Source organism: Taeniopygia guttata, chromosome 1A (assembly GCF_048771995.1).
Source record: "Taeniopygia guttata chromosome 1A, bTaeGut7.mat, whole genome shotgun sequence".
Lineage (NCBI taxonomy): Eukaryota > Metazoa > Chordata > Aves > Passeriformes > Estrildidae > Taeniopygia > Taeniopygia guttata.
Genome location: NC_133025.1, coordinates 64,134,147 through 64,160,304, shown reverse-complemented (window position 1 = coordinate 64,160,304; position 26,158 = coordinate 64,134,147). Strand labels below are relative to the sequence as shown.

Genomic DNA, 26,158 nt, shown 5'->3' with positions numbered 1-26,158 from the left:
GCATGTGCTGGCAGCACTTCTCAGGCACCAGCCAGAGAACAGGCACAGGGGAAACCCACCAACTCCAGCTGCAGTCTTTCCATTTCCCAAGGTGAAGGTTTACTTTTTTGATGAATGTCGGACAATGACTTCCCCGCGGTGTTCTCAGCACCAGAAATCTCCCAATCCATACACATGAGACTGGCTCTTCCAGCAGTGAGCAGCAGTAGAGCTGGTTTTGAGAAGTCAGTTCTTGGGAGCTCAACACAGCACACCAATGGATGCAGGGTGATCAGCACCTTCCCTTTTCCAATACTACATTCAGGAACACAGTAAACAAATTTTTAAATGACTCATCATCTGCAACTCATTACATTCCTGGCTAAGCAAACAGCAGCTGCCTTCTACAGTTCTCTACCTGTGCTTCTTTGCTTCCTGCATATGGCTTTCACCCTCACTCTCAGCATTCAGGATTAAAAGAAATCTATAATCCAGCTCATTTTGAGCATATTAATAGTCTGTTGTTACACTAGATAACATGGAAAAGTTGGAACTGGTGCTTTTTCTGACAAGGCAGCCTTGTGAGGACCTAGTTCTGAAGCAGGCAGGGAAGTTTCACACAAACATCTCCTGCCACTCCCTCTCGCCCCCAAAATGAGCTCTTTTATTGCTCTGGTTTGAAGTTGACTTCTCCCAGCATGCAAGGAAGCACAAAGGCCTTCGTGCTCAGCAGGAATCAGCTGGCTGCCTTGAGCTGGGGCTGGAGCAGACAGGCTCAGAGCAATAAAATAAATATAATTAACAACAAGCATCTGTTGAATACACAAGTGTTAAAGGAGCTGTTGTTTCCAGAGAAAACTGGTACGAGAGCTACTAGTCCAGGATGTGGGAGGGCAACCAGATGGACATTGGCAAAATCCAAATAAATCTGAATATATCAATATAGCTATGCATTCCCGCTCCTGAGTAAGGACACAATAACCTAACACAATACTCACCTTGCATACCCAAAGGCTCAGTGTTTCTTATGCTGACTCTTCACTGGATAAACCAACCAGGAACCAAAGTTCCACTGAAGCCCGCCCCAAAAAACACTGCCAAGATCACTGCAGACCTACAGCTGCTGACGGGTCAGAAGGCAGAGAGATGAAAAGCTCCAAGGTTCAGTGAAAAATGCATATTTTGAGATGGAGCCTACTGATTCTTCTGGAGGGGCTCCCTCTTCTTTGGAAGTCTTTCCAGACCAAGGACAGCAGGGAATCGCAGAATCATAGAAGGGTTTGTACTGGATGGCACCTTAAAGAGACCGTGAACACATCTCACCCTGCACCTCAAGGGGTATACAAAAAAAAAAAAGCCTTGAAAATAGCCCTTCAACACCACAGTGGATCAGTTAATGTATGCTGATCATCACCACTGTTACTCACTGTGGCTTAGTGAGTAAAACTCCCGAACCATCTCTTGGCAGGACCAAAAAAGGAAACACAATCTCCAAGTCAGCATCTCAGAAAAAGAGTTCAAAGTCTACTTCTGCTAGAAGATTCCTATGTGATCTTGCAGACCAGTTTTCAGGCAAGAAGGGGATGACAATCATTCCTTTGTTCTCCAGAGCATCATCTGACAAACCTCTCCAAACAAAAGCCTCTCAGGACCACACCTTCCCTCAGTGGCTGCACAGAGCACATGCCACACTCTCAGCCTCTGGGTGTCACTGCAATGCCAGCCAAGCTCCCTCACATCAGCCCTTCGCCAGAAGAATTTTTTCAAAGCAAACTCTCCCTATAAGATCGAAGACAGAGGCTAAACTGTAAAAGCATCATTGAATTCAAAGAGACCCCTTTAGTTTCAATATTCTTTGAAAAGACATCTTTATTATAAAAGATATAGAAAATTAAAGTTAAACTTGTTTCTTGCACAATGTTAATTGCAGCAGTTATAAAAATCCACCAAGGTAAACATGTTTAAGAGCATTTCTATACCACAGAAGGTTTTGCTGCTTGCCATGACACATGGCAGAGACATGCTCAGGATGAGTGCAGGGAGGATGGGCAGAGACCTGGGGAAGAGCTCCTTGTTTACCCCATGTGCCACACAACAGCACAGGGAAACCACACCCAAACTGCAGGATTTCAGCCTTGCTTTGCTGTTTGAGGAACGTGCTCCAGCTCCAAGCAAGGATGAGATTTTTCTCTAAACATCAGAAGGATTCAGTTACCTCAGACACTGTCTTTGAGCTCTCACTCCTTAAAGAAAAGCCACTTAAAAGTCATTCATTCCTGTCTATGCCAAGATGTTTTAACTTCCAACAAAGTTCCCAGAAAAAATTATTTTGCCATTTTCCTGTTTCTTACAGATTTCCTACCAAGAATTTAAAATGGTGGCTGAGAGCTTAAGGAATTCCCTCATGGAGACTCCATGCAGGCACCTGAGCAGCCACTCACCTCACACAGGCAGGACTGTGCACTCAGCTGCCCTCACTGAAGGTTCAGACACAGACACAGGGAGGAGGAGGAGGAAGAGTCACCATACCCTGTGTCAAAGCACAGCATGTGAGACTTGAGCCATCCTTCAGTGCATGACAGACTTCCGCAGGAGACCAGGACAGGGCACAAGGGACATGCACAGGTAGAACACCCTCAGGTCTCTTTGGGATGAGCCAAAAACACATTGCTCCAGCTGACATTTTGAAAATGGCTCTTGGTTTTTGTTTGGTTGGTTTTTTTTTAAATAAGAGCATAAAGCCACCACATTAGATTGGTCCCTCATCTGTTTTTATAGTACATTCTGCTTTGGGCAGATGCAATTCAAATAGGTAAGGAACACATTCAGTCAGCAAGGTTCCTGGTCAGTATCTTGCTAGCTGAATGCTATTTTCACCCCTTAAAGTCAAAATTAAAAGATGATTAAAAATAAATAATTAGTGTTTCAGCCAACTCCAGGGGGAAAAAATTGCAATTGGCTACAAAAAGCTTATTTACTTTTTTCTTTTATGACAGCACCATTAGAAAAGATACTGTAACAGAGCAGAAACAAGAACAGGCTGTTCAGAAAGCAGAGACAAACCTCTTGTGTTCTCTTAGCAGCCATTTCTGCACAGAGACCAGATGGCTGGCTTGCTACAAAAGCAACCAAAAGCAAAGGAAAAAGTCTTCTTGTCTCAGATCAGTCCCCATTCCCGAGCCCCACAGTGCACATGTAGACAGTTAACTCAGTGCAGTTTCAATTCAAGTCATTCAGTTCAGCTTGCAAGGTTCAGTAACACTTCGTAGAAACCAGTGTGCCTGCAGCCACATGTTTTGTACCTGTTAGAAGGAGATGTTCAGTTCTGGATGGAAGAATTCCTTGTATGTCCAGTCCCTATCTCTCCCCTCACAGCTGGACAGGCTGCCCACACCCTTGGGAGTGAGTTGGGCACTGCCTCAGCAGACATTTCCACATGCAAGGGAACAATCAGCAGGTTGCTTTCCAAGGCCTGTTTGATATTTCACATACCCAAACAGCAAGGTAGACCCCACAGGATCAATGCCTGTCCTTGGCAGGAGGAGTACAGGATTCTGCAGCTGGACACAAGCAGGTTGCAGCAGGCAGAGTGTGTCACAGAGGAGCCACAAACAGCATGTAGTGTACTAGACAGGTAAATGCTCTGCCAAGCAGCAATCTCTTATTCAGCAGGACAAATTAGCAGTGGTAAATCTTGCACCACTGCTGGTTGCTGGTAATCATCTCACCATTCCCAGATCCTCCCTCTCCATTCCCATCAGTTATTTGGCAAGCTACAGAAGCAGTGGAGTTCTCTCCCCAGCTGGCTGGTCTTTCTGGAAGAACTCTTTGATATGCAGCAGCTTGTTGTGGATCCTCTCTCTCAGGGGAGGGATATGATGGCTGGGGTCTAAGACATTGGTGCTTCTGCGTTCCCTTTCCCTCTTCCAGGTGAGATAGGGATGTGGTGGGAAGGGCACCTCACTCCTCTCCCGGCGGAGCTGCACAGTGATCCCGCTGAGGGCCAGCATTGCCCACACTGACAGGATGATGAAATCTGGAAAAAGAGAAACAGATTCCTGTAGCAAAGAAGAATATTCCTTGCTTTCCCAAGCACAAACACTGAACTACTTTCGTGACAGAAAGGAATGAAGTATCATGCCCACATCCTCATATGCCCAGAGTGACTCCACGCAGAGGCAGGACACACAGGGAAGCTGGGAAGAGTCTCTTCACTGTATTAAGTCTTTGACTGCCCACTCTGCACAATCCTCAGCAAGTTGCCAGCACAAGTCTGAGCAGCACCTTTCACAAGGGCCTTTGTCACAACACCTGCAGGAGGGTTCCTGTCTTTGAATCTACTCAGTACTGCTTTTGAAGGACTAGAATTTCTCATATGGATGTTAAATCTCACACCATGCTGTGTTCTCCTTCCATCCCCTTCCTGCCCTCACTCTACTGTTTACAACAGAACGAAGGAGGCGGTAATTCCTCCTTAAAAAGAGAATAAAGTCTCAGGAGGACTCACCATTCCTTTGAAAAGGCACATTGGTGTAAGCTCTGCTGAAGTAATTGTTGAGGACCCTCCTGAGCAGGTCTAAGGTGATGTAAGCAAGGCTTGTGTAGACATAGCAAGCAATGGCCAGGATTACCGTGTAAGAGCCCACTATTCCAGAAGCCAAGATGTTCAGCTAGACAGGGAGAAAAAACACACCTTTAGGAGACTGATGAACACTCTTTATTCCCCACCTCCCTAAGACAGTAGAATCACAGAATCATGGAATGGCCTGGATTGAAAAGGACCTGAAAGCCTATCCAGTTCCAATCCCCTGCCATGGGCAGGGACACCTTCCACTGCCCCAGGTTTCTCCAACTCCTGTCTAACCCGGCCTTGGACACTGCCTGGGATGGGGCAACCACAGCTTCTCTGGACAAGTATTTTGTAATTTTTATCAGTTCTTCTGTGACAAATCAGCTGCACACACCTGTTAGCCAGCCAAGCTGATAAGAGAGCACAAGTCAACTAAACTAAATGCTGGTTTAGTGGATGCTGTGTGCAAAACAAGTCATTCCTTTGCTTCTGAACCATTTAGCATAAGTGGGGCTAAACAAGAACTGCCTGCAACTGGCCCTCTGCAGAGCTTCACAAAGCTGTGCTAAGTTTTCTGCACATCTTCCATGGGATGTTTTGCATTAAGAAATCTGATCCCCCCTTCTCCCTCCCTCCCTCCTTCTGAGGTGACAGCAGAGTTACTTACAATTCTTGGGCAGCCAACAAAAAGCACTGGAATCATCAAGGCTACACAAATAAAGGTCACCCAGAAGACCACATCGTCACGGAAGACCCTGTAGTCTCCTGCCAAGACACCACATTCAGCAGTGAGGGAAACATTTCCTTTTTCACCAGTGTTTGGGGGTCAGCTTTTCCCCCTCAAAATTCTCTACGTTCAGAAATACCTGGAGTACATTGTTGAAAAGCCCTGCTTTTGAGCTCAAATCCTGACTGTTTAAGATGTATTGAACAGTTAATCAAGAAGAGAAAAAATTTCCACTTGAGCACAGATCCTGTACTCTATGCTGGAACAGCAGATCTTGTCCATGGAACAACGATTTTTGACAAGGTACGAATTCCTCACCTCATAAGACTGAAAAGTACCAGAGTACTACTGCCCAATAAGAAGCTGTTTTGTTGCCTCTATGGGTTTCCAAATTAACAATGTGCATCAGACTCCAGAGTATGGTGCAAATGTAGCCATCCCCACATCACCAGGCAACTAATTCTTCTGGGCTTAAGGAAAATTAAATCACTCAAACCCTTCTTTGCTCCCCCTGCCTTCTAAGGCCTGTGGATTCACCAGAGGTCAGGGGGAAAGAGACGTTTTGAGACTGAAAATTACAATAGCTGATGCTGAGCTCCTGCTCAGCAGGCTTACTGGCTTTTAAGCAATTTGTCTAAGGCCTTTATGCCTGAAGCCTTCAAATTAGACTGTAGATTTTCTTCTGGGATTTGTTCTGGACAGAGAACAAGAGAGCAAGTGCATGCCTGGAGCAGAACTAGTGTTCCAGAGATGGCACACAGTTTAAGCAGCAAGTCACCAAGTTCTCTGCAAAACAATCAGTTCCCTTTTCCCCAAGTGCTTTTAATTACAGCACAGCTGAAAGAAGCTTTCAGGTACGTCTCTATTCCTCCCAGCACTGGAAAGGGAAAGTTAAACAACCCAGTAAGTTAAACCAGAGAGTGCCATTCACTCCTGAGCCTTGCAGCGTGCCTGCAGCACTGCAGGAACACAGCACTCACCAGAGGATTACAGTGCTTACCTAGGGGAGTAAAGAAGAGTGTAGATGAGAAGAGAAATCCCAACACAAGTCCAATAACAAACATGCTGAGCAGGACAGAGCCAAATCTCCACCAGCTCACAACCAAGAGCAGGCCCCCAATGATTCCAGCCACTGCTGTCAAAATAAGACGCACTGAAAGAGAGAAGAGAAAATTCCAACATTCTGGAAACTTCAGCTTCTGCAGTAACATGTTCAGCAGCTTTATTTAAATTCATGTCTGGCTTTTTTACCTTTGCACAAGGTAACAAATAAAAGTACAGAACGTGCTTCATGCATTTCACTTAGATGCCAGCCGGCAGCTGGGGATGTGCTGCTGAAAGAGTGGCAGGGGAGACCCTGAGTTCCCAGGGAGTTCAGGTGGCTACTGCACATGTATCAAGAAAGGAATTCTATGCGGTGGAACAGACAGAAAAAACTAATTCTGTCTACTCTAACAAGCTGGGCCCAGACCACCTACTTCCACTTTACAGATGAAACCTACATTTGATCTGAAACCAAGGTCCATGCATTGTGAAAGTAGGAAGAAAGTATGTTGCAAATTTACAGCGTTTCCAAACACCTCTTGTCTTCCTCGAATAGATACCGAAATTAAATCCAGCTATTAATTCTGCATCACTGTGGTGCCAGAAGGAACACTTACTCTGCTGCATTTTCAGCTATTATGGCAATCAGAGCTCAAGCATCCAGGCATCACCCTGCTATCCTGCCTGCGGCTGGTCACCCACACAACTGAGATTGTACCTGAAGGGTTCCTAGTAAGAGTTTGGGAAGAGCACAGGATATCCTGACACATCTACTCACCATCATAACCAAGGCTGGTTACCCTGGTAATGAACACAAAGAAGACGAATGCTGTGACAATGAAGCCCATGAAGAATAAGTCTAGAGAAGAAGGAAAAAGTATTTAGAGCAAGCTTCATACCTAGCCCACTTCAGTGGATCTTCAGAATCTTCATATTACCACGGGGAAGGAACATAGCAGCTCACAAAAGGAGAGCCAGACAACATTTGGTTCTCAACAGGGGTGTCCTCAAGCACTACAGATAGTCCAAAATTACATATTTATAGCAATATTGCCCAGCACACACCCTAGTTCTACGTTTCTATTCTTCGCATCCCAGAAACTTCCTGCTCTAAGCTTAAAGGCTCAGAGCCCAAAAAAGCAAAGCAGTGGACCTAACTGGCACAGCATCACTATCAAGTGAATTTTGGTAATAACACTACCATTCTAAGTTACACAGAATAACACTTATAAAGTTCCAACCAGACTTGAGATCCGATGAAATATTCAGTACCTGTTTTCCAGAATCTGTGTCCAAAAAAGCAGGTGAAAAGACCAAGAACAGCAAAAGCAGTAAAGAATACTTTGGTAGAGAGTTTACCTACAAGAAGAAAGGCAGGTTTAGTAGAGCATTTCACCTAGCAGTCCCAACAAAGAGATTAAGGTAAGGTCAGGTTGCTGTCACAAACTTTACTGACAACTTGAGAGCTGCCACTCTGTCAGATCTGCAATGCCTGAACTAACAGTTGGCTTGGTAAGATCCCCAACAGAATATTGAAATAGTCCCAGACTGATTAAGAAATCAAGAGCTTCCTCCTGTTTCAAGAGAAGTTTCTGTAAGTATATGTAACTCGTTTATAATACAGATGTAAATTTGCCTGAAAAGTCCCTGCTCAGGTTTAAAAAAAGGGATCCAGTCATCTATAAAAATCAGTTCTATGGAATTAGTGACCCAGGCAGCAGCTATAGGCTTAATCACTGCAGCCTTCACCATTTGTCTCCCTCTCATACATTTGCCATGCAACAAAAATGATCATCAGCATCCCATTATGGCTCACCTCTGTCTTCTATGCAAATTTCTTACCTATATTTAAGCCATTTGCAGAAGTAAACCATATTTTTCCATGTGCTCTGAATTGGAGAAGTTTAGCCTAGATAATTTGTCTCATGTTGTCATAGGACAAACACTGAATTGGACAACAGTCACTTGTGTCACAGCATATAAGAAAATAATGAGAACAAATTTTACTTTACGAACCAAACTCTACCAATTACTTGTGTCCCTTCTGCAGTCATAACAGGAGTGGTGGCAGCTTTGCTGTTCCTGCACAAATTCCATCATTATATAGCTTTGTACAAAGCAGCACTACTGCTGACATTATCTTCATTCTTGTTTTAGATGACTGCCTCCTTTCAAAATACCTGCAGGATTCCTGTTAGCACCAGCAGTTAGAAAAATCTGGAGGGAGCCTAATCTAGTCTGTGTTTTATTAGCTCAACTTCACATCCAGCATCTGCAGTCCCACAGATTATTTCAAATTATGTATCCAGTAGAAATGGACAAAGCTGGGGAGGCACTACAGCAGTCAGAGTCACATTTGCAATCCACATATTAAACCTTCATTAAGTTAAACTTTAATTGCTAATGGTTCTGTTTTGTCTTACTTGATCATTCTAGACTGTCTCCTCAATCAAGAAGCAGTTACCATAAAATAACAAAACATACACTGTGTAAAACAAAGATCTCCTGCACACATTGAGAAAAGAATCTTAAAACCCCTTTTGGCACATTGGAGCAGAACAAGCTGCAGAGGAGTCGGCACAGACATAAAATTCCCAACTTACTGAGGGAAGAGCAGTTGTCTACCAGGTCAGCAAAGCTGCAGGCATATGTATGCACAGGTATGTATGCAGCAGAACTGTTCCAAAGAGGATCCCACACTATGACATTGTAGATCACACCTTGTCCAGGAAGTGAGGAAAAGTAGACATTGGTCTTGTCATCAGCTGTCAGCGTAAGCATCTGGAAAAGTAAATATCTCTGTTAAAGGCTCACAGGATGGAACCCTTCCCTCCAGCACTACTGGGAGAAAATTCTCCCACTCCTCTTTTGCTCCTCTCTGCCTGAGGGCACAGTTCAGGTTCCCTACCAGCCTACCGACCCAGGTCTGGCCTCCTGGAAAGGCAGGCAAGGCTGCCATTCCACTCCCCAGCAGGGCCAGGGAGCTTGCTTACATGCCCCCTCCAGGAAGATAAGCACAGAGGAGGATAAAACAAGAGAGCCTCACTGCCACATGGCTGGTAAGCAGTGCTTTGGGCTCACCTTAATGCCATTGGCTCTGACACTCTGCACCCCAGACATTTTCCGAATGTGGCTCATGAGCACCATCTCGGACAGGTCGTTCTCGGGCAGGAAGTACTGGTACACATCGTAGCGCAGCCGCCACCGGGAGCTCTGACCTGTCCCTGAGTCACAGGAGGGGGGGCTTGCTCCTCTGCAATGAAAAACACATCAGCCACAAGGCCCCAGACCTTCACATTAGTTTTCAGCAGTTACCTGTTCCCAGGGTTTGCCTCTACTCTTTAGAGGCGCACACCGCAGCTAACTCAAAGCTGGACTGTATTTGGGAGCACAGGGGCACAGCAGCATCACACAGAACCACCCTGGCACAGGTGGTGGCTGTGCTGGTACCTGTGCTGTACCATCACACAGAACCACCCTGGCACAGGTGGTGGCTGTGCTGGTACCTGTGCTGTACCATCACACAGAACCACCCTGGCACAGGTGGTGGCTGTGCTGGTACCTGCCTTTACACTCAGAGGCTTCCTCTGAATTGCCATAACAAGAATTCCAGGAGGCCACAACAGCCAAAGACCACAACATTACTGTTTGTCTTTCCATGCAGTTCTGAACAGTCTTCCCCACTCCCTGCCTATCACTTGTGACACCAGGCACCATTTAGGAAATAATGCCTTTTAACTTGAAGTCTCAAGTTAAACAAAACTCTGGGTCATTATCATGCTTTAGTACTAGGAAAGAAATAGAACTAGCTGTAACACATAATTGCTTTGCAAACAAATCTAGCTGTTACAGGGAATGGAAAGATCCAGTATTTACTGACTACTTATATTTCTGAAGTTGCATAACCTCCCCCACAAGATGTAACTCTCAGCCTTTATCTCTCTCATGCAGTACCTCTTCCCCTCCTCCTTTTCCCCATTTCCATTTGTTGCAGCAAGCAAGATTCCTGCCAGCAGCTGGATGGTTCAGTTGCTACAGCAGGGTCTTATTTTAGCCTTTTGGCCAAACACAGGATAGAAGGTCTTGCTATTGCACTGAAGTTTTCCACACACCTGGTATATCCCAAGTTTGCAGGGGCAAACTTGATGTGTATATCAACCAACGTGTAGTCCAGGTAAATGTTTGGATCCACTTCCAAGTCAAATTCTAAATTGCAGCCCCCAGGAATAGGATCTAGAACACAGAGAACATAACTGCAGTTACATGTTTGCAGGCACAATCCACTTGCTGACAGCCCAGACAGACACCAACATCCTGCATGCAAAGAGGAGTGGGCAGCAGGGCCAGGCAGGGGGATCTGCCTCTCTGCTCTGCTCTGGCAACACCCCACCCCAACACAAGAACGATGTGGACCTGCTGGAGTTAGTCCAAAGGAGAACCATGAAGATGACCAGAGGGATGGAGCACCTCTCCTATGAGGAAAGACTCAGAGTAGGGGTTGTTCAGCCTGGAAAAAGGCTTTGGGGAGACCTTTCCAGCAGCCTTCCTATACCTGAAGGGAGTATACAAGAATGCTGGAGAGGGAATTTTTTACAAGGGCCTAGCAATGACAGGACAAGGGGTTAAAGGCTTTAAGCTGAAAGGTAGATTTAGCGTGGAGATTGATGCCTTGAGTTTTAGCTTTCATATTTTTCAGATTCTGTGCTGCCTAGGTGTGTAGCTCTGAGCTTCATATTAGGTGCCAATAAGTTCTCTTCACAGGGTAGGTAGACAAAACAATCCCTTTCCAGCTTGAGACCAAGGACACCCATTACAAGTTTCAGGCCCAAAAAGTATAAACAACAGAGAACTAGAGAGCATTAAGGAGGATGGAACTTCATAACCCGAAGCTATAATTGGACAATTAACTCCAATATGCAAATGGACCACAACTTCTAAAAGTGTGAGACCTCATGACTGGTCATCCATTTTGTGACCAGTTTGGGTCCATCTTAGCTGTAGCCCTGATCAGGCCCTTGTACTGCCCAAGGTATATCCTTTAAGGCCTTTCAGTAAATACCCACTTTATTCCTTTAGTTCTGTCTAGTCTCTGTTCCAGGTTCAGCCTCTCAAGGCATCAATATGAGGAAGAAGTTCTTTCCTGTGAGGGTGGGGAGGCCCAGAGAAGCTGTGGCTGCTCCATTCTCCGGAACTGTCCGAGGCCAGGATGGATGGGCCTCCGAGCAACCTGGGGTAGTGGAAGGTGTCCCTGCCCATGGCAAGGGGGGGGTGGAACTGGATGATCTTTATGACCCCCTTCCAATCCAAACAGATTTGTGATTCCATGATCACACGCACAGCAGTTTTCTATTCTAAGGCTTAAGTCATGGCAATACACAACTCACAGTTCAGCAGTGACAATAAAACATTTTCAGCCACTTTCAAAGGAATTTCTGGTACCTCTATCAGATTGCCACCATGTTAAGACTGAAAGGTCAACACTTGATTCCACAGATGACTTGCCTGAGCAGAGCTGGCACGCCCTGAGCACGTACCTTTCTCCATGTAGGGAATGGAGATGGCAGTGCTGAGCACCTGGCCAGCACCCAGGGCGCGCAGGTACCACGTACACACGGTCTGCTCGGGCCGAAGGATGGACACCAGCCCTTTGTCCACGCCGATTCCTGAGCTGTTCAGCGACGGAGCCTGCACAGAAACAAACTGTAGAAACAAGCAGTTCTTCTTGAGAAGACTTCTACCACAGTTTGATACTATTTCTGTAGTTTGATAGTATCACAGGAGGCTATTCCTGCCACAAACCTGCCAGGCACGCACATCAGTGCCAGTTACAACGGATCAGGCTCTGCCCAAAATGTATTTGTGTTTGGTCCAGCTCCATGTGCAGGACCTTCCTGGACTTGGCCTTGCTGAATTGCATGAGTTCTGCACAGGCCCACCTCTCAACCTGTCAAGGTCTCTCTGGACAGCATCCCTACCTGGTGAAAAAAGGGAGCTCTGACACCACACGCTGCCTGGCTCAGCTCAAAAACCCAAGTGTGGGACTACTAAAGAGCTGACAATCACAAGCAAGTTGCAGCAAAATCTAGCTAGTAGATCTGGCAGTGGATTGACTAGTACAAATGTAAAAGGACTGGAGTATCCCTCACAAAAGGTTGTGAGATGGCAGCAAGGAAGTGCTCTGGGAACCAGCATACAGAAGCACCTTCCTATCTCCACCAGAACAGACATGACTATGACAGCTGCCTTAACACTAGCAATGGCAGATGTTTTTGGGGCCAGGCCAGCTACTGACCCAATCCCCAGCACCACCATCCCTTCCAGAACCAGAGTTTTTGAGGAAAGATAAGCAGAAATGACAGTATCACAATCAATCTCACAGCTGGAACAGCCAGTTGACCTGCAGCCACATTTTCAGTATGGAAAGTGCCTTTGGCCAAGGCAACCACAGTTACCCAAGGCAATGCTGCAAGGAAGCACATTGGACCTGGCAGACTTCAAGGTCTGGCTCAACTTTGTATTTCTAGAGGCAGGCCAACCCTAAAAGCAGCACAGCTGTATTTATGCATCCCTGCCCTTGGCCTGGTAAGGCCCACGAATGCAAAGAGGATCTGAACTGGCAGCAGAGGATTCTACCCATGGCAAGCAAAGACTGAACAGGTGTAACAGTAATGGCTCAGCCCTGTAATCCTGGCTGTTTCACCAGTACAAGGATGGCTGAGCTGTGTGTCTTGTGTTACAGGTCCCCCATCTTCTAAGCTTCCCAGGATACTTCTTGGCACTCACTATATTCTGATTTCAAAGATGCTGGTGAAGAAAGGGGAGCTGGATTGCAGCTGTCAGATCCCCATCTACCACCTTCAGCTTAGTCCATGTTCTGTTTGAATACCAGTGCCTGCCAGCAGCACAACAAGAAAAATCAGTATTTTAGGTTAGGTTAGGTTCATTTTGTCCCATCATTACTGGGATGCAGGGTACAGCAGCAGGAATGTTTTTATTGCTGTCTAGAAGTAGCAGCTTCCACTGGAGTACATGGAGGAATTTCTCCATGTGTTACCAAAGGAAGATCAGACTCAGGACAAGGAGCTGGGATAACAACACATCATATCTGCAGCAGTTAAATCCAAGCCATGGGAACAGCAGACAACTAAACATCCCAAAGTGATCGTGTATGGAGCATCTGGCAAACACTTACACAGATCTTGTTTTAATGTGACAAGCTGGTGGACAACAGTCAGTAGAGCCCCATGACAAAAATCACCACTCCCACCAAATAAAGAGCCCTGAAGCATTTTTAAGCCAGCTCTGATATTTCTTTGGCATTTGTCTTTCAAAACAGCAGCTATGACAAATAAGTACAAGAAAGGATTTTTGAAGCTACAGTAACACTGACTAAAAGCCAAGCACGTAAAATATACTCTTTATTTATACAGCTTCAGTCCATTAGTTCTACATGTACCACAGCCAGGTCCTTTGTTGAAAGACAGGCAGCACTTAAGAGAAGTGACACTCTTACCTTATCAAAGGATATCACCACATCACTCTGCTGAGCATGCACTTGAAAAATAACCACAGTCACATTGCTGGCAATGTTTCTGATTACAGCCTCCACTGGATTGGTCTGGTTAAGTAGCACATTTCTGAATTTTCCCAAGGAGAGCTCAAGAAGACCTGCATTACAGAAAAAAAAAAAAAAAAAAAAAAAAAAAGGAAGATATAGGGGTTTTTTTGGTCCAGAGGGAAGCAATTACCAGGGAAGCCTGGAAGCTTCCAGTAGCCCAGTATTAGCTGGGAGCAGAGCAGGATGTTGCTTCATCCTGTGCTGCTCTCATCCTGAAAGCTGTACCAAGCTTTCAGAGACTGCTGCACACAGAGCTGCACCTGCAGACACAGGCACAGCCAGGGTACCTTCCCTGCAGCCTGGCACTCACCTGAGCACAGGGAGACAGAGCTTCCTGCCAGGAGTCAGGATCTGACACAGCTGAGCTCACCAGCTCAGCCAACCAGCCAGCTACACTCCAAAAGGTCAGTAAGAGAAGATACTGAGGACTGCCTGATCTTCAGCAAATATAGGCAGGTGTGTTTGTACCAGCCAGCCAACTTGCACAATATCCATCAGACTTTCCAGGTGAATTCCTACAGACCATGGGAACTGAAGTCAAGTAGCAGAAGACAGAGTCAAATCTGTAGTTTACATACATACATTTACCCACTTTCAGCTATTCCACATCTTTCGCTGCCAAACAGTTTTTAATCATTAGGGCTACTGCATCCCCATCTCCAGACCTAAAACTCTGATTAATTTTTCCTAGGCACAACCTAGACCATTTCTTCTTACAATGAGCATAACCCTATGATCCACTGTCATTTTAATTTAAAGAGAACCACATGACCTAGGAAATAAGATCTTTGAGAATCAGCTTTGGCTTGTCATTCAAGTCCTGCAAGCAAGCCTGGCTTCTCCCTGTGCTGGGCTCTGCAGGGGCAAGGGATGCCAAGGGAGGAAAGTGAAGCAGTCACACAGAAGCCACAAGATGCTCTTTGGTTAGTGGTTGCAGCCAGTCTGCACAATGCCTTCCAGGCTTTTCCCTGAATTCCTCTGCCTGCCTCTGTACCCAAACAGACCTAAAACTTATCAAGCCTGAACACACACACACACTTCCTCAATGAAGTTGCCTCTGGTGGAAAGGGTTGGTACTTCCAAGTTCCCTAACAGAGTCACCAGCAGCACCATCTGAGGTGGTGCTGATGACACCGGGGGGCTCCCATCCACACGGGAGGAGACAGTTTTCTTACCTGAAACTATACCCAGTACTCTAACTGCTTTCCTGTTACTTTTCTCTCTCTCTCTAAGAACTGGCATCATTGGCCAGTTTCTTTGCCTCCTGATATGTTAACAGAGGAGAGCTGTTATGCCTCCTCCACTCCATACACAGTGAGGGAAAGAACTTTAACCCTTACATACACACTTCCAAAATTCAATTAATACCAGTACTGCATCACCAAAAAAACCTCAGCTAAAATATGTGGGTTCATAAACCACTTGTGAGGAAAGAAAGATGCTCCATTTTTCTGCTCCATCCTCTGCAGTTTGTGTTAAGGTAGAAGCTTCTACACCAAATTTTCCCACAGTAATGTAAAACTAAAGCTGCAAAAAAAGCTTTGTGTATCCTTCAGTTTCTGATTCTTCAGTCTCTTGAGCAGCATTCAGATATCCTCAGATCTTTCCTCACAGCTCAAGCTCTACCACAAATGCAAACAGCAGTATGAATGCTAAATAAAAACATTCAGAATGAACAGACTATACATCTATACATTCACAAATTTACAGTGAATGCTTACAATGCACGAAAAATATTTTTCTTTGATCTTTAAAAACTTCAGCAGAGCTTCCTGAACCACAAGACATTCACACTTAAATGTTCTTTTAAGAAAAAAACTGAAACCATACACATTCTCTGTGTGATCTACATCAAGGGGAAAGAACTGCATTGTTCTGCCTTATTTCTCACCTCCAGTCCATACCCATACCCAGGGGCCTCTGCATAAATAAGGACAGATTCGTCAGCAGGACACACAGACTACTTCAGCGTGATCATGAGACTCTAAATGTCAGGCACTCTCTCAAGTTTAATTAGCGTGGTGAATTAAGGTATGGTGTTCTATATTGCTTTACTGTTTGCATAACTGCTCTGAGAACAGCACATGTGATACACATTATCCCAAAGTCTGGGCACAAGAGCAGAGACTCCGGGTGAAGAACATCTACACCCATCAGACAAGTCCTGTTCAGCTTGCTGTTCACAGTAAGCCACACTTCCAGCCAGGCCTAAAAGTGAACCACACTTCCAGCCAGGCCTAAAAGTGAACCACACTTCCAGCCAGGCCTAAAAGATGACGAGCACTGCAGAACAACAGAATCTTCTCAGAAGTTTTTGGAAGAGCAATTCCTCCACAGCACTCTTCCAGCCTTCTCCCTCTCTGTTATTTGAACAAGTCACTCCTGGTGCCCTGAGACAGAAAGGGAAGATGGTGAGCAAGGCTAATTGACTAAATTAACCAACTCACAATTCACCAGGCCTATTCCTATCACCATTTCTCCGGTTCTAATGCCACAGAGAGCTCGGTCTTGTCAAACATCCTTTGAAAGACACAGAGACCTCAACAACCACAGAGTGCTGGTCACAGCATGCAATCTTCTCCTTCGGGCAAGCTTGACCTGCCCAGAGGTGGCCCACCAGAGAGGTCTGCAGGACCAGCAGCACAATTAACTCCACCTCACAAGCAAGAGAGTTGATCCAGCAAGTCAGCAACAAAGGAGCAAAATCCAGGCATCCCAACTTGTTTTATTGCTTCCAACAGTGAAGGCCTGGACACACTCTAAGGTGCCAGGCTATGCTCTCTTCCTTGTCCTGTAGGAAGGACTGTAACAGTCACTACATGTCAGAGTAATTTTGGGTTAGATACATGAGAGGAACCCAAACTGTTACAGAGCTTATCAACTGAACAGATGCTGAAAGGAAGTCAGCATTGCTGTAACCAAGCAGCAGCAGAGCAGAGAGGGAGCACTGAGCATGTATTACTCCATAAACAGCACCAGAGCTGTAGCAAAGGTAACCCTGCACACAGAACTGATGAACACAGCAAACAGCCCACTCTGTCATCCCACAGTATCTCTTCTCCCACATGAAGGGCAAAACCGGTAAAGACAAGAAACAGAACCTCCTGGAACTCTTCTGAGATCAAAAGTCCTTATTCCTAACTCTAAACAACAAGACAAACAATTCCAGAGCCTCTGCACTTGTTATCCCTTCCCTGTGACACACTTTCCCCAACAGGCTACACCCAGCTTGAACTGTTTCCATTGTGCTGATTCAGTGCCAAGCTCTTGGCTCCTCTGATGCTTTGAGAAAACCACATTTCCAGCTCCAATAGCCAAGTGTCACTCCCCACCACCGCAGAGCAGTTAACTACACAGGGTTCTTGATTACAAATAGCAGTCCAATTTCCAGTAAGAAAAACAACTGAAGAAATGCCCCTGCTGCCCATACAGAACAGTCTTCACCTGCAGAGCCATGCTCAAACATTATCCTTCTCTCAAAGAGGTTCTGTGCAGTCAGAGAAAACACATTTCTACTGGGTGTCAAGCACCTTGCAGTGGATATTCAGAACAACCTGATGTAAGCAAGCCCCAGGAGCCAAGGAGAACTTTCCAGTGCAGGGAGTACAACAAGTAGTCACATGAAGACATTTAATGAAGATGAGTGCAAGCTCAGACTGACAACCAGTTTGACTAAGAAAAACATTAGCATACAGTTACTTAACAGAATAAAGCCTGGAGCCGTATCCTATCAGACCTGTAAGGCCATGCAGACACAGATAATGGGAGAGTCTGGCTACAGGGTCTGTCTTCCCACACTACTGAACCCCCCACAAAAAATACAGCACCTACCCCATTCCCAAGAGAAGCAGGAACATTCCTGAAAGCACCTAAACTTTGATTGTGTGTGTACTGAAACTCACGTTTAGAACAGCTTGATACTTAAAGCAGATGACACCACAGAATGTGACTTGTCACCATCTGCACCATTCCCATCCCAGAGGACTATTCTGTTCACCAGGCTAGAGGTGTTTTACAGCCTGAAAAGTGAGGGAAGAGATTTTTGTGAACTTCTTATTGTAAAGTATAATCTCATATAGACTAAACAGCTGGCAGAAACAAGTTTCACCCAGATAAGCTCCCTTTACAAAAGCACCCCTCAGTCCTGATTACACTATAAATTCACTTTAGCTTTTCCAAAACTAAACAGCCCACTTTGGATGTAGCAAACACAGCCAGTTTAACTCCTCCTCAGGAAGACAGAACTCCCTGGAAGGCAACAATCAGTGTAGAAAACACTTTTGCACAAAGACTAAGTTTGAGGAGCTGCAGCCCATCAGAAGCCCAGAGAGGTAACACAGACCATCATGCAAAGATTTTACTGATCAGCACTTTTAAAATGAAGCAGGATCTTCGAGAAACAGGAGTTAGCAGAGCCCATCCCTGCAAAGTGGGTGTCCACAACTGAATAACCACAAGACAATTTCAAATCAGTGAACCATTAAGCAAGTGGCCTTTTTAAAAGGCCCTAATGATCAGCTAGACTCTGGTACACAAATTACACAGCTTATTAGCTTTTCACAAGGGAAATACTTTCCCCCCCTCCACCCTCATTCACGCAAGGAAAAACAGCAACAGGTTCCTTCAAGGCAGCAAAGCAGTTTGCTTAGTCTCATAGTTGCTTTGCCTTTTTACATAATGTAAAAAAATTACTCAACACATGACCCAATTTCATCAAGTCTAGGAGACAAACTGCTTGTTAGCATCCTTTAAGTTATCTTAAGGACATTAAGGTCTAAAAAAGCAGAGCTCTCATTCTCACACCTGCTTGTGACCATCAGGTGCCCAGCCAAAGCTTTTAGGTCCTGCAAGAAACAGGGAATATTTGGCTCTCCATTAGGATCTTCGGCATGAGACTTGGACAGAGAGAAGCCTTCCACACCTGAGACTGATTCCAAATGCTGTCCTGCAGCCCTGCAAAGTATCCCAAGAGTCTCCTTTGGGACAATTAAGCTTCATTCATTCAAGGCCAGGTTAGGTGGGGCGTTGAGCAATCTGGTCTAGTAGAAAGTGCACCTGCTCATGGCAGGGGGGTTGAAATGAGATGAGGCCCCAAACCAGCCTATGAGTCTATGGTTAGAAGCAGTACAAAAATAAAGCAACGAAAAGGAGAAGACTTATATCAGCCCTGATAAGAAGGACTGCTTGCTTATCTTTGAATTATCTCTGAGACGAAACTGTTTATTTTTTCCTTTATTTGAACAGATAAGCGTTTAACCAGAAAAAGAAAAAAGAAGTGACTGTAAATCTTCCTGAACTATACTTATTATAGCACACTTAATTCTGGACTCCTATTTTAGTCACATGCAGGAACACAGGGAAATTACAAAAAAAGCCCACGCTAAAAAAAGTCAGATTACATCAGTACAGACAGAAAGTTCAGGAACCAAGCTGCAAATTCTAGGTTTTACTCCTTTCCCTAATTTTATAGCAATAGTGGTTTTCAACCCACCATCCACTAGGGTGGTGGGAACCCATGAACACCTGTACATGGTCGGCAGATAAAAGCAAGCAAACAAAACGAAATCGCTTTTTAGCCATGTCAGCTCACGTTCACAGGTAGCCAATGCCACCTCGTTTCTGTGCGGGGAATACAGCCCTACACCAGCCGCATCACCTGCTCCGCACCTCCGCGGCCAAAATCATTCTAAATTATCCATGAAACAGTTACAATTATGGCATTCACGCCAATTAAGATGCTAAAAAAAACAAAAAAAAAAAAAAAAAGCGGATAGGGAGGGAAAGGGGATAAAAAAAGAGGGTGGCTCTTGTTGTCCGCATGAAAGATTAAGATAAGCAGGAACACACACAGCGCTTCTGCAGCGCCGCAGGGAGCTTTGCCCAGCGCTCCTGCGGAGGGCAGGTGGCAGCGGGGACAGCCCGGAAGGCTCCGCAGCGGCGGCGAGCCCGCACCGCCGGGCACAACCCGGGATCAACCCGGGCACAACCCGGGCACAAACCCGGGCACAACCCCGCAGCCCCCGCTCCGAGCCGCGCTCCTCCGGCCGCTTAATGGCGACCACGGCCCCCGCGCCCCCGCTCCTCACACCGCCCTCACCTGAGGCTCCGCCGTGCCGCAGGACCCCCGCGAGCAGCAGGAGCAGCGCCGGCCGAGCCCAGCCCCACATGGCGCTGCGCAGGGAGCGGGCAGAGCGGCCGAGGCCGGGAAAAGGCCGGGCGCTGGGGCGGGGCAGGGCGGGCGCCGGGGGCGGGCGGCAGGCGGGGCCGCTCCGGCCCGGCCGGGGAGGGCGGAGGGGAAGCGTTTGGCCGCGGTGACTAAAAAATCCTAAAAATGCACGGTGGGGTTTGGATAGGCAGTTTGGGGCTTGGGGTTTGGCTTCAGAGCGTGAGGAGAGCCCAAATCGTCACCCATCCGTGCCGTCGGGAAAAGACTTTGGGCGGATTGTTTGTATCATTGCTGCACTCGCAGCATCAGTGACAAGGCTACAGAGTGGTTATTTCCAAAGGCGTGTTGTGACAGGATAACAGAAATGGCTTCAAAATGAGGTTTAGATTGGATATTAGAAGATATTCTTCCTTATGAGTGTGGCAAGGCACTGGCACAGGGACTGTCCCATGCCTGGCAGTGTCCAAGTTGGAAACAACCTGAGATAGTGCAAAGTGTGCTTGTGGCGGGGCTTAGAAAGAGATGATCTCTAAGATCCAGCTAGGAGAAGGCTGGCATTGTACCCAGCTGTCAGAGACAAGAAAGATAGGCAGAAACCGACTGGCACGAACGGCATTTATTCTCCAACCCCTGGGCTCGGGGGCCGGATGCTGGCTCTGATTTGGCTTGTTGGGAACATTACACTCTGGCTGTTCCCTGCTCACATCGGGGCTGGAGCGGAGCACCCGAGCGCTGCTGCAGCCTTCAGCTGGCAGAAGCAAAAGCCGTGGCAGTACCAGGATCGCGTAGCTTTGGAAAAGACCTCTGAGATCACCAAGCGCGGTCCGTGCCAAGCGGGAGCGCCGAGTCCCGCCTTTCCCGGGACACCCTGAGGGGCGGCGTCCGCCCGTTCCTCCCGGCCGCCAGGCGGCGCCCGCGCCCCGCGGGCCCGCGCCTCAGGGGCGGCGGCGGCGGTGCGGCCATGGCGGACCGGCTGACACAGCTGCAGGACGCCGTCAACTCGGTAAGCCGGGCCCGCTGCCTCCGCTCTCCCAGGGCCGCGGGGAGCGCCACGGGCTCTGCGGGGATGCGGCACCCCCTCCCACCCCGCCGGTAACCGGGGGAACGGGTGTGGCGTGCGCGGCCTGCGCGTGGCCGGGGGTGCTGCGCCGTGAGGGTAGGGGGATTAACGCCGCGTTAATTGGTGCCGGCAGCTCGCGGACCAGTTCTGCAACGCCATCGGAGTGCTGCAGCAGTGCGGCCCGCCCGCCTCCTTCAGCAACATCCAGACGGCCATAAACAAGGACCAGGGCGTCAACCCCACCGAGGGTGAGTGCGGCTCCCCCGCGGCTCCTGCGCGCTTCGGGAGGGCAAAATCCCTCGGCAAACAGCTCCCCCCGCAGCTGCGGGAGTGCTGCACGGTCACCCGTGCGTGGGTGTCGGCTGGTCATAAATTCAATAATTTCCCCAAACTGAGTGTGTTCTTGTTAGCGTTCAGGAACGCACATAATCACGGGATATGAATATATGCAAGTGCTTTTATTGAGAGCTCTGGGAATCAGGGGTACAGACCCAAATCTGACTCCGACATGGTTTTCGAGCTGAACGTCTTTTATATTCTATCGTTATATAACTTACATATTAATTATTAAACTTATATTGACTTTATTCAACCATGAGTTTCTAGTGATCTTTGTTATGCCCCTGACTACAGTTTCTCATGATTATTCTCACGATTAAACAGTAATTATATTTAATTACTAAACAATCTCACATCTAAAAATTATATCATTTATCGTGTGCTAGCTACAAAGGTGCAGTTCTAGCAAGGTACAAGGCCTTCATGGACCTAGCGTATTTATTTTTTTCAGGGCCTACTAAGCTTAATTTTCCTTTTAACCCTAAATCCCCGTGATTTTAAAACCCTTTTACGATCAACAGTGTGGCAGCAGAGTTGTGCTTGTTTCGAAAAATTCCCTGAGTGATTGGCTGAGTTGTGCTGTGTTTTGTGCAGAGTACGCCCAGCTGTTCGCTGCTCTGATCGCTCGCACTGCCAAGGATATCGATGTTCTCATAGATTCCCTGCCCAGTGAAGAATCCACAGCAGCTTTGCAGGTAGGAGTTTTCCTAATTCCAGCATCAGGACGCTCCTGAAGGCAAACTTCCTCCTTTTTTTTTCTTTATTAACACATTTTTTCATCTCTTAAGCCATGTCATCATTGAAAAATTATTTTAATACAAACCTGAATTTTTCATGAAGGCAGCCTGTGTGTGCTTTGTAGGCTTTCTGCTAAAATGCAAAAAAAAGGTGGTTTATCACACCACCACTACACTGGAAACTGCTCACCCTTTTTTTCATATATTAACAGAATAGATATAACAGTACTGATGCTTTGTGCGTTGTTTATTAATTTTTTCCCCTTGGGTAATATTTCATATTTTCTCACATTTCATTTTGTAGCTGCAGAACCAATGCTACAGAAGTCTTTTGTTCTGCCACATTGTTTCTGGGTAAAGAGTTTGCAAGGGTGTCCTTTAAGTTCTTCAGCTCTGTCACAAAATAACTTCATCACTTTTCAATAACAAGGAGTCTTCCTTTGAACCAATCAAACTTGTTTTGGGTTTTTTTTTCCCTATTTTTTTGTAGATTTTACCTGTTAAAGCCATCTTTTTTTTTTTCCTTTGTGACTTATAATGGCTGGACTTACATCAAGTATTTTCTTTTTAGAATGCACAAAGGATGCTGAGTGCTGTTTCTCTGATAAACCTGATGATGACCTTTAAGATCACCTGAAAGTTTTAAACTTGCATTGATACTTCGTAACTGTTTAAATGTGTTTTACAGAAGATTGACACTGAATGAGCCAAAGAGAAATGACATGGCAGTGGCATCACGTTTGTTTTAAACAGAGGAGGTTAAATTTGGGAACTTTGCTAGTCACAGTAATTGCTAAACATCATAATTGGGTTCATTAACACTAGCATAATTTCCTGTAAGTGCATTTTTAATAGCTGAAGATAGAATGCCTGCTGCAGACAAATTCCAGTTTGTTCCATGACTGAGCAGGATCTGATCAAAGTGGCAGCTGGTGTGGGTAAAGCAGGGTGCTCCAGAAGGAGGAGCTGGTTATCCAGTAAGGATATGCTTTCCTTAGAGGTGATACTTCAACGGTTTCTTGCTGTCTTAATGAAGAACTTCATGTCACAAAAATTTCTGATACTTTCTATCTGTTGTGGTCTTAAGATAAATTAGCTTGGATTCCATCACTTGGATTCCAGTTTTGATTTTTATTTTCTGTTGCTTAATTTGGTGCAGTATTAAATATTCCAATAGTCTTCAAAGAAATGGTTTTAAGGATGCTTGAAACACTCTCAAATATGCACTATAGGTTTAGTTGAGAAGTGGTAGATAATACTCGTTTAATAGAAATCTGCTTTTTTTTATACTAAAGTTGTCTTGGTGTATGTTTCAGATCTGAGTCTTGTCGTAAATGATAAAAGGAGCTGCTACACAAATGCTCAACACAATTTACCTGCCCCTTGTGAGTTCCCTTTTGGTGAAGTTGACAGGACAAATTCTGCTCTAATCTGTGAATTAGTTGCAGTCAACTATTAAACAAGAGAACATTTTTCTTTTTAGGGAGCACCAGCTGTTCTCTCAGCATCCTTCAGTAGCAAAGTCACTTCAGGATTCTGTTGAAGATCCTTGCTTTTCCCTGTTGCCCAACATCAAAAGAGGAAACTCTTGCAACAGTGTTAAAATAGTAAAATAAAAAGCCGGCTTTTATTGGAAGCTTCCAGGTGTCCCAATGATCTTGGGCACACCGAGCATCAGATTTCTACAATTTTATGAGTTTAACAAACTAGCATATCAAATAAACATTGTCCAATTAGAAGAGTAGTTGGTTAGTTAGTTTTCCCTGCATTCTATCCCATTGGAATTGTTCTAGGGGCTTCTTTGCCCCATTTCTTGTGTGTTCTCAGATTCTGGTTGGAAAACAAAACGTCCTGGTCAGGCTTCTTTGTAAGGAGAAGACTGAACAGAATTCCAAGCGTGCATTAGAAGGGTTAGCTTAGTTAGCTTAGTTCTAAAGGGAAACGGTAGAAAAAATACTAGGACTATGATAGTAGCATCCAGAGGTAAAAATATATGAAAAATACGTAAAAAGCCAAAAATCTTTGGGCATCATCCCGGTTTTGCTTTGAAGGCTGCGAGCCTGTACCGGCTGGAGGAGGAGAACCACGAGGCGGCGGCGCGGCTGGAGGAGGTGGTGTACCGCGGGGATGTGCTGCTCGAGAAGATCCAGAGCGCCCTGGCCGACATCGCCCAGTCGCAGCTGAAGACGCGGAGCGGCACCCACAGCCAGCCCCTGCCCGACTCGTAGCCCTGCCCTGCCCGGGAGCCTCGGGAGCGCCTCTGGATGCGCCGGGAGCGGATGGGCTGGCCCCGGCCTCCCCGCCGGGAGCGGCGGCTCTGGCACAGCTCGGCTGCGGGGCTTGTGGGAGAAACGCTTCTGCGAGGCTCTGTTATGGATCTGCGAGGATTGGTGTGTGTTTCCTTGACTTAGAACGAGCTTTCTGTTCACGAATATGACTTCAATCAAATTTGTTACATATTAGAAGTATTTGCATAAGTTAATCCCACTGTGGTCATGGTGTGTTTTTCTGTAAGCCTCAGACACACACAAGTTGGGCAGAGTTCCCTGGAGACAGTGCTGTGAATGCAGTGATGGTCATGTTTTAATTAACAGCACTGGTAATGTTGATTGGCTGGTTTACCACCTTTTACAGAGCATATGAAAGGATAGGTAAACTGATGTTTACAGAGTGATTGTTCTTGACGTTGGCATCGCATTTACAAGGAAATAAACCTGCAGGTGTCTGATATTGACATATATTCTTTGTAATTCACAAATGAGCCTTTGAGTCCATTGTTGCTGCTGACACACTTGCTCTTGCTTGTGCTATTTCTCTGCTTTTACTGATATTCTGTATTCTCTTGGCAACTGGTGAGCGCCTCTAAAGCAGGCAGTGATGAGGAAGCATTGGATGACTGGATAAAAATCAGCAGTGAGAAAACTGAAAATAGCTTATTACATAAAGTTGCTTTTCAGTGTAAGCAGTGGCTGCCATATGAAGACTGTGATCAAAAGCAGCAAGATTCCCGTTGTCCCCAAGGTGCTCTACAGAGGCGTATTTATCTTCACACAATCACAGAATTAATTTCTTCTCTTTGTTGTAGGACTACAGAAATACTAGTATCACTTATGATATTTAAAATAAAACCCCAACATCAAACCAGCAGCTAGTGTAGGCTTCAAAGCATGAACTTGGGGTTAAACTTGCTCATTTTCTGTTGTTTTGAGTTACCAGCCTTGTTATTGCAGGATGTTGTTTGTTGCCACATAACATCTGCTCATTTCCTGATCAAAACCACCTGTTTCTGTATGTTGACTACGCTGCCATTGATTTGAAAGTTACACATATTGCTAATGCACCCAGAAAAATCACAGCAATTCAGAAATGCCTTTAGCATGAAACAAGTGTAGCACAGCACGATGTTTGGAGGATTAAAAAAGACAAAAGTGTTCCTACCTCTAACAAATACTAAAACTGGAAGTGCTTAATGAGACTGGTATTTCATTGCTTAATAATATTTTACGAAATGTGCATATCTGTAGTCATAAATTTAATCTGCTGTTGTGGAACTCTTGTACTATCAGATTCTGCAGAAGGAAAAAAAGATGGGAGAGTGAACAGACTACAGTATGGCCCCATGCCTGTGGCAGCTTGTCCTTGATTTATTTTGCCCATGTCCTGGGGAGGTTTGAGAGGTTAGATTTTCATTTGAAGTCAGTCCTGGGGCCTGGTTTTTGGTTTTTCATGGACAAACTATATCCAGTGCATCTCAAGATGGTTGGGATTAGGGTGGGGTGAATTTTTGTTGTTTGTTTGCTTTTTGAATTAGTGGACTTGAAAAGATGGAAAAGTTTGGGCTTTGTGGATTTTTTTTTTTTTTTGAGATGTCTTAAATTGAGATTTATATGTTGCTGGAAAAGGGATTTGATCTTCATA

At 45.7% G+C, this 26,158-nt stretch overlaps 2 protein-coding genes across 3 annotated transcripts; one reads left to right on the top strand and one right to left on the bottom strand.

Annotated features, from left to right (window-relative positions):
* Positions 1-1,830: 1,830 nt before the first annotated feature.
* Positions 1,831-20,198, bottom strand: TM7SF3 (transmembrane 7 superfamily member 3). 2 transcript variants are annotated; one of them, XM_041713666.2, is made up of 12 exons: positions 20,036-20,198; positions 13,834-13,988; positions 11,855-12,020; positions 10,433-10,553; positions 9,402-9,573; positions 8,924-9,101; positions 7,593-7,679; positions 7,099-7,179; positions 6,277-6,429; positions 5,217-5,314; positions 4,487-4,649; positions 1,831-4,015 (listed from the first exon to the last, which is right to left on the bottom strand). In XM_041713666.2, the coding sequence occupies exons 1-12, from the start codon at positions 20,103-20,105 to the stop codon at positions 3,753-3,755; spliced, it is 1,707 nt and encodes a 568-aa protein (XP_041569600.2). In that variant the 5' UTR covers positions 20,106-20,198; the 3' UTR covers positions 1,831-3,752. The 2 variants fall into 2 exon arrangements, with proteins under 2 accessions (XP_041569600.2, XP_030119351.4); XM_030263491.4 differs by having other exon boundaries at positions 11,855-12,005; positions 20,036-20,191.
* Positions 20,199-21,026: 828 nt separating this feature from the next.
* MED21 (mediator complex subunit 21) lies at positions 21,027-24,968 on the top strand. Its single transcript, NM_001245778.1, is given in 4 exon segments — positions 21,027-21,107; positions 21,298-21,412; positions 22,098-22,198; positions 24,292-24,968. Coding segments are annotated over 4 exon segments (435 nt in total). The 5' UTR covers positions 21,027-21,065; the 3' UTR covers positions 24,469-24,968.
* Positions 24,969-26,158: the final 1,190 nt, after the last annotated feature.

What these genes read in the sequence shown, in the direction of transcription:
- TM7SF3 (XM_041713666.2), bottom strand. Translation starts at nt 20,105, where the DNA reads ATGTGGGGCTGGGCTCGGCCGGCGCTGCTCCTGCTGCTCGCGGGGGTC. An exon ending in TGGTGATATCCTTTGATAAG is followed by an intron (nt 12,021 to 13,833) that starts GTAAGAGTGTCA and finishes TTGTTTCTACAG; the next exon opens with TTTGTTTCTGTGCAGGCTCC. An exon ending in GCAAACTTGGGATATACCAG is followed by an intron (nt 9,574 to 10,432) that starts GTGTGTGGAAAA and finishes TTTTCATTGCAG; the next exon opens with AGGAGCAAGCCCCCCCTCCT.